The following is an 11,301-nucleotide window of genomic DNA, read 5'->3' on the forward strand; positions in this document are numbered from 1 at the left end:
TTTAATTTTTCCGCAGAGGAGCGCTCACACCCACACCCAACCCCCACCGGTGCCGACGCCCAACTTGGATTAAACTTTAACCCCACATTTAAATCCCACAAACAACCCTATTCGGACACAGAATCGTGATTGACTATGCCCTAACTGGGCCCCCCACTCCCCGGACTCCAAATCCACTTTCAATTCCAGTTAATAATATAATCACGCAATACACAGATTCCTAGAACAAATAGGACTATTACCACTACACCAAGATTACGAGACAGCAGATGAGCAGACACGTCAAAGGAAAGCAATTTATAATTGCCGAGACGTCCGTGATTTGGCCCCATGTTTTCCCACGTCACCATCATTGCCCCCCCTCCCTCCGTTATCTCTTCCACTTTGCCGTTTCACCCCCACTATAAATTCCCATTCCCTTTCCCTCCCCCACACAACTCATTGCGCCGTTTGTGTTTTTCTTCTCTCTACGACTTTTGAGATTTCCGGAGAAGGTTTACAACTGTGGGAAATTCTTTCTTTCTGGCTTTTGCTTGCTTGAGTATATAATTTGATGGAAGATTTGAAGGTTAAGAAGAGGGGCCGTGATGAAACGGAGGGGCCCGAGTCGGAGATCGACTCGCCGGAGGTGAAGCGGCTCAGGGAGAATCTCTTGGATAGTTTGGATGATGATTCTGAGTTTTGCACTACCACTCAGGACCTTGACTCGTTCATGAAGAGCTTCGAGGAGGAGATTACTGCCTCTCCGTCGTCTGCCGCCGACGGAAATGCCGCCCAGGCGGTGGAGACGGTTTTGGTTTCCGGCGAGTCTCGGCCGGATCTGGGATACTTGTTGGAGGCTTCTGATGACGAGCTTGGGCTTCCGCCGACGGCGTCCTCTCCTGGTGGAGCTGAGAATGAGTTGAGGGCTGAGTTGGTTCGGGTTGAGTCCGACTCGTCTGACCTCGGAAGCGAGTTTTGGGAGATCCCGAGTTACGACCCGTTTGGGTTTGGATGCGGGGAGACGGAGCCCGACTACAGTAGCGGTACCGGTGAATACGTGGCGTTGGATGGGTTGTTTGACTATTCGGATATGGGGTTCGGGTCGGGTGACATTCCATGGAGACCCGAAACGTTGCCGGCCCAATAGGACAGAGCCTCTTTTTTGGTTGCCCTTTAGGCATAGGATACTGTTGATACGTTTTCTATTTATTTTTTGAACTTTTTCTATTTGATACTGAAATTGAAAATATGGTTGATGAGTACACGTACGCCTATGGGAATTGCCTGCGAATTATGGCGAAATTTGAGGAACAAAGCAGCTGCACTGAATATTAAATTTTAATTATCTCATTTACTAATGAAAGCACGCTTTTAAGGACAAAAAGTTAAAACTGGGGCTGACTTGTTATTGCACGAGTTTGGGCAAATAATTTGTATTTGAACGAATCAATTTTCAATCCGTTGGTTTGCACTAGTTGTACTTGGCATTTGAACAAGTGGGCTTCTTTTTATTTTATTTTTCTTATTTTCTTTAATAGTATTTTCCAATTTTTTAAACTATTTATTCCTCAAAAAAGAAGCCTTTAAGCTTATTTTAATGATGATGGATGATATGACGTATTAACTCTCGATCCGACGGTAACTCCAAGCTTTTGGTTTATAGTTTACGAAAATATGATATTTTGTGGATATTTTATGTGTCTGTACACAGCAGAATTTTTTATTTATTGTTTTCACATGAATTTTATTTTGTTGGATTAGATTAGATCTCAATCCAAAGAAAAAAAAAATTCAATAATAATTTAATTCATAACACTATTAGTTGAAAAAGAGTTTTGATTTTTGAATGAAGTTACAGGAAGCATCCCAGTTGGAATTATTGATTCATGCTCAACAACTCTGTTTTATTAATTTGTGTTGATAAGAAGAGCGAGATGGTCAAATACTTGCGTTTTTAAATAAAGGAGGAGTAGAGAAAGTATCTCAAATACTCTGTTCCCCATAGTCGTAGGAATGCTCAAGGACTCTTGTACCCAAGTTGGATCCAGGTGGGTAGACAGAGAATACATAGATTATATATATGAATATTGAGTTTGAGTTACTAATACGTTGATAGGTTACAACGACCAAATTGGACATTGATATTTTAACGAGCTTTGATACAAGAAATATTTTCTAATGGTTAGTTTTTTTTTTTTTTTGGAATAGTGAGGACGAATTTATCAATTAATTTTTCATTTGTTAAAAATACAATGAAGGTTTTTTTTTTTTTTTGGAATAGTGAGGACGAATTTATCAATTAATTTTTCATTTGTTAAAAATACAATGAAGGTTTTGGATATATTTTGAGGGAGTAATCTATGGGGGTATTTTGACTGATAGTCTCCAAGCATAACAAATTCTCTTTTTTGTAATCCCTACGAAAAAGGATACTGAAAGGCCAAGTGACGGATACCATTTCAATTTCCAAAGCAAGATACTTTTTTAAGCAATACAAAGCAAGATTTGTAATTTTCTACATTCTCTTTTTTGTCGGAAAAACTTCAAGTAATTTTCTTTTTTTGTAATATTCAAATGAATAAAAAATATTTTTTATATATTTTTTTAGCAATTTATCTTTTATATTTTTTAAAATATAATAATTTTCTTTGTATTTTTTAAATTGAAGTAATTTACCTCCCTATATAAAGAGAGGGGAGGGGTAAATTGCAACATTGTAAAAGACGTAGAGGGATAAATTATTTTTTTTATAAGAGAATAATTTACTTATTTGCAATATTACAGGGAATAAATTGCATTAAAACCCTTTTTTTGTCTTTCTAGGAACCAAATATATTATTATATCAAATTCCAAGCCAAAACTTAATCCATTATTTGAAAATTATCAAATTATAAATATTAATAATTTCACATAGATTAGATAACATTGATAATTTTCTCTTACATTCCATTTGAATTGAAGATTTCAAATCGTTAATAACAAATTTTTGAATATTTAGATAATTCTAAATTTAAAAAATTTCAAATCATTCTTTTCTAAACTTGAGCTATATTTTAATGAATATGTATGAATTTCAAATTCTTTTCATATGAAATCATTTAAAATTCTTTCTCCAAATCCTTTTTTCAAATCCAAATATACCGTTAAGGATTTGACAAAATGCAAAATTTTATAGTTTTTTGGGTGCTTGATTGGTTCTACTAAAATTAAGAAAATAAACTTAAAAGAAAAATATATATAGAACATGAGCAAAATTTTACTCCAAGAAAGGGAGAAAAAAAAAAAAAAGAGGGAAAATCAATAGATGATATTCATGGATTCTCTTGTTACCGTGAAGAAAGCGATTTTTCTCCTAAGAAAAGAAAAGAATGGAATTTGCGAAAAAGTCAAAGAACAGGAGAAAAGAACGTTACCATTAAAAGATATTTTTTAATTTAAAATTACTTATACATTTAATTAAATTTTGATATTTATATTCCACTATGAATTTGTTTTCATCAGAGAAACTTAGATTCGTAAAATCCAAAGATATTTTTAGATTCCCGATTTTTGTATATGTTTTTAGAAATTTCATGAACAAACTAAGAAATTCCCATCTTTCTTATGATTTTTCCCTTTTTTAATTTTTTGGGGTTGGTGGAAGGAAATTGGACGGGGGGGCTCGTGGATAGCGTGGGAAGTGTTAAAATCAAAACATTTGTCATAATCCTAATGGATTAAATATAATTTATCTCTTCGGATACAAAAAATAAATAAAATAATATAAATAATAAATTATCCATTTATTAACGATTTGGACAGATATTTGCTGTTTCGTTTTCTAAAATAAAGAGAGTTATTTTTGCTCTTTTTCCATATTACAAGCATAATAATCCGATTAAACTAATATTCACATCCTGCTGCCCTAAACCCCAAAATCTAACATTTTAAGCCCCTATCTGCAGCTTTTTCTACATAACTTTTAACCAAATTCTACAACTGGTGAGGTACCAGACCTAATTTAAAGTTGAGTAATTTAATTAGAGATGATGGGTAAAGATGACGACAATAATGTAGGTAATTCTATCATATTGGTGTTAACGAGGAGTTTGTGCTGTTTATAAATTTTAAGAGTTTATTTATTGAGTGATGCATCTTTTAAAGACAAAATTACGGGATTTATATGAAGTCAAAATAAATAATATATCTACAATAAAGCACGGATCAAATCACAAGTTAAATCATGATTTATATGTAAGTGACGAATAAAATTATATTCACCTATTTATAATGATGGAATTGAAAATATAAAAGAAATTGAACCTGCACAATGAGAATAAAAAAAGGGTTAACTACACTGCATTTTTTATAAGATCTGATATAATTACACATAAATTCCATATGATTTGAAAATCACATCTAATATCCTTAATATTATTTACATGTAACAAATATTGGGAGTGTAAATATCTTATGAGTGTAAATAAGAAAGTATTCGGCCCAGTACTCCAGTTGGGCTGTGGCCCAAAAGCTATAAAAATTTCCAGAGTGAAATAGCAAAAGGGGGTCCCACTCATAAGATAAACATTACTTAAATCCCACAAATCCCTTGTCGGACAAAAATCTAGCTAACTTTTATTCTCATCCTTCCCCCTACTACTACTCTCTTCCCCCTTATCGTGTCCATCACGTGCCAAGTCTATCATCTCCATTGCTTCTCCGTTTTCCTGACGACAACCAAAAGCGCGTCTCATCCCTACATCTAGTAATTTCAAGAAAGCGGAAAAAAAATTAAATAATTCTTTACTTGCACCGCCGGGTTCTCTGTCCTCTTCGTCTCAATACTCTCTCTCTCTCTCTCCCCGATCCGATTTTGCGACGCTGATAAAGATAAAATTGTTCGTGGAAATAAGAAATTCATAAGGATGAAGATTTTCGTGAAGACTCTCAAGGGCACCCACTTCGAAATCGAAGTGAAGCCCGAGGATACGGTTCGTGTTCTTCTTCTGTTTCTTTTTTTCTTCGAAATTTTCGTCTGATATCAGAATCAGAATTCCGTATGAAATATGGGTATAATTTGTTTTTTATATTTTTGAAATCTTGTTGTCGAGTATTTCGGGTCCTTGGGTATTTCGATTTGTACTCGCTTGCTTTTTTCGAGTGATTTTGTAGTTCGATCAAGAGTGTTAGTTTACTGAATTTATGTTTGAATTGCGGGCATTTCATGTCTTCGTCAAGTGTACATATACATTCTAGTTGTGGGACTGTTTTATGTGATTGTTTTGTGATGAACTTTTCAGCTTGCTATACTGAAGTTAGTTGGCGTGGATAATCATCATGTTAAGAATTATTTCTAATTTTCTTAATTTGATGTCTGTCTTCAATGTGTAACATTAAGAGTTTCTTTAATTTTATGCTGGCGTTATAGTTTTGTTTAGCGCAATTCATTTGGTTAACAATTTCCAAATGGTTCTTGTTTGAAGTCATGGAGTTTAATTCTTGAAGTTAGCAATATTGATATTTCTCATAAAACCAGAAAGGACTCACTAATTGTTGATTTTTTCGCTGTTGGTCAATGGCAGTGCCATGGTGGTTGCTGATGTGTGAACACCGTCTAGTGTTGTTTATAAGGAATGAAAAATCACAAAGAACATCTATGTATATCTTAAAGTTTACTAGCAAAACTAGAGGCTATTTTTAGTGATCGCTATCAAAAGGTTTGGTGTAGCCCTTTACATAAGCTACCATACCCTCTTAGCTCTTACAAAACCACATCAAGGAAATATTTCCTTATAGAAGCTCGGTGCACAAAGGAAATGAATCCATATTTAAGGAGAACTATTTACCTAAGTTCCATGAAGTTTCTTATAAATTGAAGAAACATGTGATTAAGCAAAGAGGCTATAGTGGATTTTCTTTTAATTTCCCAGTTGAGAAAAGCTGTTTGTGGCGGATACCATGCACTAGACTGAGGAAATGAATAAACGCTCATCTTCTGGTGGACATAACATATTTGATGATCTTTTAACTGCATAATAAATCTCTAGCTTTCACAAGAGGAACCAAATGGTCAACATATTATTGTTAGAATTTCCTAAAATGGGTTCTACTTGTGATCAGATCTTTTTGAGGCTGGATCAAAAACACGATTGCTTTTCATGGAGTGTGTGCATATTGTTGCTCTTGTTCTAGATGGAACAAAATATTTGGTGGAATTACTTTTCCTACTGATATGTTTCAAAGTTGAGTTTGAGAATAAGGATTATACTCATGCGTGGTAATAATGAGTAGTGAGTTTCATTAGAATCTAGCGTACTTCATCTTAAACAATGCTTATGGTGACATATATATGTTCTAGTTCGCACCTGAAATTCGTATATTGCCTTGAAAGTATGACTCTTTCTGCTCATCTTTATCATTGTTTTATTTGGCAGGTTGCGGATGTGAAGAAAACCATAGAAAGTACACAGGGAGCAGATATTTATCCTGCCACGCAACAGATGCTTATCCATCAGGGAAAAGTTCTTAAAGATGGAACGACACTGGAAGAAAATAAAGTTGCTGAGAGTAGTTTTGTTGTTGTTATGCTGACCAAGGTAAAGGTTGATAAACAATGGCAGAAATACATTATATAGGTCCTCAGAGGTGGATCTTTTAAGAGCTAGCTACTTCTTTGCATATGATTTTCAATTTCTTCCTTACCCTTTGTTTTAGTATCCTTTTATGATCTAGAAATGACGATCAAGCAAAGAGATGCCCAAAATTTATTAGACCGAGATGAATCTGATACAACATGCTGTGGACTTTGAACTCTATTTCTATTGGTCATAAAGATGATCACGCAGATTTTAGAAATGGATCTGGTAGTGGGCATGCATATATCCATATTATTTTTTGTACGTTGTTAAAAGCTGAAATTGTGCACATCTGTTACAATACAACCAAAAATCTAGGACTTACCATACATGTTGCTATTGCTATTGATTGTGATGATATATTTATGATGTTCTTTATGTAATGTTGTAGAACAAGGGATCAGCAGGTGAAGGCTCAACAATGTCGAGTGCACCCACTGTGAAGGTAATGCCAACCCAATGTGCTACTTCAGCAGTGTGATTTTTCTATTTTTGATTAAAAAACCAAGATTTTTATTGATTCTATTTGACCATAATTCTGTGGTCCCTTATCCTTTTGAAATGATAGCTGTATTTTTTGGCGATCTTATCAGAATATACATCGTGAATTAAGATGTTAGCTGTCGTACCTTTGTTTGACATATTGATTCCTACTCTGAATGTTAAATATGGGATGCAATTGTCTACTAGAGCAGGAATTCTATATTCTGATTCCATTCATGCAAAAGAAAATTTACTTGTCGATACCTTTCTAAATGTGAAATGTTTCTTCTATTCTCTAGTAGTCTAGTTACCTTGACTCTGAATTTTTTATCTTTTATCACCAAAATAAGACAGAGAGTTGTACAAAATAGCCTCTTCATTTTGTTCTATTTCTATAAAAGGGTTCTGAAATTATTGTTGTGAGAGGGGCCAAAGTACACTTTGGGCTGGTATCTTGCCTACATTTGAATTAGGTGGGATCCGGCATTTTATACAGCTGTTATGGTGTGGCAAACTTGAGATCAGCCCCTGAATTTTTCATCTATGAAGTAACTCCAATTTGTCTTTTTTTAACTATTTCCTAGAGATTTCAGCAAAAGTTCTAGCGTTTGACTCCCATGTGCACTGTGTCTAGTCTTATTTGATTGCTTAACTATGTTTGATTGACATTGAAATATTAGATTGGTTCTGTTTTTCATATAAAATTAAAAACAGTATTTTGTTAATTTCTGATCATTCTACTTAGAGTGGCAGTATTTAGATCTACTTTTGTCTCACTCCTTATAGGCACCACAGACAAGTACTGCTCCCACTCCAACTCCAGCATCTACAACTCCGCAAACTCCTGCAGCGACGTAAGATTTATCTATATGCCGTCTAATATGGTGTGGGGATTTATCAATATCCATCCACCCTGCCTCCCTTTGATTATGCGTGGGAGGTGGATAGGATTTGCTTTATAATTTGTGCCTCGCATGCTGTTACTACTTTACAGGGCTGCACCTGCTCCCGCTCCAGCTCCCGCTCCCGCTCCCGCTCCCGCTCCCGCTCCCGCTCCCGCTCCCGCTCCCGCTCCCGCTCCCGCTCCCGCTCCCGCTCCCGCTCCCGCTCCCGCTCCCGCTCCCGCTCCCGCTCCCGCTCCCGCTCCCGCTCCCGCTCCCGCTCCCTCTCCCTCTCCTATTCCAGCTGCCAATAATACGTGAGCATCTGTAAAATGAGATTTGATGTTGATACATCTGTATCTAAATAGTTAGCTTCGGGGTACTTTGATTGTGTCGAGTTTTGATGGTTGTTTTCTGGTGGCAGGTCGGATGTGTATGGCCAAGCTGCATCTAATCTAGTTGCTGGAAACAACCTTGAGGGAGCAGTCCAGCAGATTCTTGATATGGGTGGGGGAACTTGGGATAGAGACACAGTTGTTCGAGCCCTTCGTGCTGCTTACAACAATCCAGAGAGAGCAGTTGAATATTTGTACTCTGTAAGTCTGTCAAACCAATATTCTTCTGTGTACTAAAAAATTTTCTGGTGCTTTGGTCAATGGTGACTTTTTGTTGGATGCTCAAAGCCTTAATCCTTGAAAAGGAACATGTGTGAGCGTGACACAGATCCATCATGACTAAAATTTGGCTATACTCTCTGGGGATGAGGAGAAGGGATTTCACTGGGAATTCCTGTGTTTTTTGGATGAACTACTCATTCAATGTTAACTTTTGTTTTGGACAGCAGCCTGATGCTAATTGTTACCCTTTGCTGGATCTTTCATGGGCCAGCTGTTCCGGCACCACTTATCTGCTTTTGATCCTACCCCCTTCCATAATTCTTTCTAGTGACAACATTGGGATTATAGGAAGTCATCCTTTTCTCTCATGTTGCCATAACTTGACTTGTCCAATTATGGTTATGTGTTCTGCTCTTAGGGTAGCTCATCCTCATTGAGGTTTTCATTGCTTGGTTGAAAGTCTTCTGTGGCAACAGTGGTTCTGACATTCCCGTTCTACGATGTGGTATTTGTTTCCATCTGCTCTTGTTTGACTATGTGGCTGCTGATGGTTTTTCTTAATTCGAAGGTGAAACATATCCGAATTTTGCTGAATTTAGTATTGATACTGTTTGATATGTCTCAGGGGATCCCTGAGTCAGCAGAAGCTCCACCAACATCTGCAAGTGTGCCCAGCAGGCAGGCTGCTAACGTGCCAGCTCAGCCTCAGCAAGCAGCTCAACCAGCAGCAGTACCTTCAGCTGGCCCAAATGCAAATCCACTGGATCTTTTTCCACAGGTTCTTGGTTATTTTGTCTTTTTATCCTTCATTCATCCGAGTGAGAAGCATTTGGGTGATGGAACTATGACGCTCTTGTACAGGGCTTTCCAAGTGTGGGCTCAAATGCTGGTGGTGCAAATACCTTGGATTTTCTACGTAACAGCCCACAGGTAGAGTTATATGAATCAGAAAACCTCAAGAAGAAAAAGGGTATTTCTTTCTTGTAAGACTTGTAAGAAAATTTTGTTCTTAATATTTTGCTTCAGTTCCAAGCACTGAGAGCAATGGTACAGGCCAATCCACAGATCTTGCAGGTAGCTTGGCACTCTATGACAAAAACCTGTACCTCTTTTAAATGATTGGTAATATGTTCCTTTGCAAACATCTGATTGATATCTGTTTTTGTCGGCAGCCCATGCTTCAGGAACTAGGAAAGCAAAATCCTCAATTAGTTAGACTGATACAAGAACACCAGGCTGATTTTCTTCGTCTCATTAATGAGCCTGTTGAAGGCGGAGCAGGGTATCATAAGCTTAGCATTTTATGCTCAAAACATGCTTTTTCATTCATTGCAAGTATTGGTTTGCTGACTTGTTGGTTTCCCCCCTATTTTTACTTGATGCATCAGGAACATACTGGAGCAGCTTGCTGGAGCAATGCCACAGGCTATACAAGTTACACCTGAGGAACGTGAAGCCATAGAAAGGGTAAGTGATACACTGACTCGATCTTACTTCTCTGGAGGGAATTAAGGGACTTCTTTAGACTTTTGAGTACATGTTTCTGAAAGCCTTTTGCAAGATTTCACGGTAGGCAAAAGGGGAAATTCTTTTTTCTTTTCATAATATTTGCTTCCTAATAGGATACTGTTTTTAGAATCAGAAGAAGTTACGGAGATTGCTGAAAAATTTATTGGGTGCTCACCGCACAGCTAATAAAATTTAATCAAGCAGCCAAACATAGTATTCTTTGACCTACTAATACGAAATTCTCACTGTGGACATAGAACATTCCTGGAATTCAGACACTGGGGTTCTGAATTGAAAATTGAAATTTCTCACTTGGACTTTGAAGTTGATGCCGTCCCTTCTCTGTGCTGTAATGATTTTCACTATGTGAGGGTACAACGAAACATGTCGCAACAGTTACTGATTTTGGTGTTTTTTGCCATCATGTGGTTCAGCTTGAAGCTATGGGATTTGATCGAGCGCTAGTACTGGAAGTGTTCTTTGCCTGCAACAAGAACGAGGAGCTTGCTGCAAACTACCTTTTAGATCACATCCACGAGTTTGAAGAATGATGACAGGAATCAAGTTGGACATGTTTCATCTTTTCCAGCCGTAATTTGCCCTCTTTCGTTACTTCCCATCTTATTTCTTTTTAGCTCTTAACCACCTTGTACGCATACAGTGAACCTTTTCTGCCATCTTTCCAGGATTCGTACGATGAAGAGGATCATCGTGTTAAGAAAACTGTAATTACCTTGTCATGTCTATATTTGTGTCTCTGGTGCTCGTATACAATTTCTTTCCAAGGTCCTGTACATGAGCTTCCCTTAATCTCTGTGATTGCACCATGGGAATCTTTTCATTCCAAATAATCAGCGATCAATTTGCTTTCGTTTTGTTGAGTATTGCACGATTTTCATTAATTCTTTCTGTAAATTGGCAATGGAAATATAATTGTGTACGCAGGGGCATGACCATTTTATGGTATCTGGGCGATGTTCTGGCCTGGCAACTGTCACCTCTCTCTTCATATGTAGTTGTCTTGTTTGGCTGCAAGTTTGGGTTGACAAGAAACTCTTGATCTATACACATTTTTGTTTGTGGCATAGAATTTCTCTTATCTTTTTGGTATGAGAGAACAAGCAACTTATTGTAGCCCCTGATTTTATCTGTTCGGAAAAACGAGAGCGATTATAGTAACTTAATGAGTAATAAAGTAAATAAAAGCAAATTAT

The 11,301-nt window shown here is 36.9% G+C and overlaps 2 protein-coding genes across 2 annotated transcripts; both read left to right on the forward strand.

The window, feature by feature from the left end:
- LOC105156392 lies at positions 424-1,353 on the forward strand. The gene has a single exon (XM_011072512.2). It carries the CDS (start codon positions 554-556, stop codon positions 1,127-1,129), a length of 576 nt encoding a protein of 191 aa, XP_011070814.1. The 5' UTR covers positions 424-553; the 3' UTR covers positions 1,130-1,353.
- On the forward strand, positions 4,746-10,962 carry LOC105156393 (ubiquitin receptor RAD23c-like). The gene is made up of 13 exons (XM_020691977.1): positions 4,746-4,953; positions 6,397-6,558; positions 6,989-7,042; positions 7,867-7,934; positions 8,075-8,096; positions 8,187-8,278; positions 8,386-8,557; positions 9,204-9,356; positions 9,440-9,508; positions 9,605-9,652; positions 9,751-9,860; positions 9,967-10,045; positions 10,522-10,962. The coding sequence occupies exons 1-13, from the start codon at positions 4,888-4,890 to the stop codon at positions 10,636-10,638; spliced, it is 1,212 nt and encodes a 403-aa protein (XP_020547636.1). The 5' UTR covers positions 4,746-4,887; the 3' UTR covers positions 10,639-10,962.

This window comes from Sesamum indicum, linkage group LG2, assembly GCF_000512975.1.
Source record: "Sesamum indicum cultivar Zhongzhi No. 13 linkage group LG2, S_indicum_v1.0, whole genome shotgun sequence".
Lineage (NCBI taxonomy): Eukaryota > Viridiplantae > Streptophyta > Magnoliopsida > Lamiales > Pedaliaceae > Sesamum > Sesamum indicum.

Bases quoted from the DNA above. Each gene is read 5' to 3' on its own strand.
- LOC105156392 (XM_011072512.2), top strand. From the start codon at position 554: ATGGAAGATTTGAAGGTTAAGAAGAGGGGCCGTGATGAAACGGAGGGG.
- LOC105156393 (XM_020691977.1), top strand. From the start codon at position 4,888: ATGAAGATTTTCGTGAAGACTCTCAAGGGCACCCACTTCGAAATCGAA. The intron at 8,097-8,186 runs GCTCCCGCTCCC...GCTCCCGCTCCC, and splicing joins CTGCACCTGCTCCCGCTCCA to GCTCCCGCTCCCGCTCCCGC. The intron at 10,046-10,521 runs GTAAGTGATACA...CATGTGGTTCAG, and splicing joins AACGTGAAGCCATAGAAAGG to CTTGAAGCTATGGGATTTGA.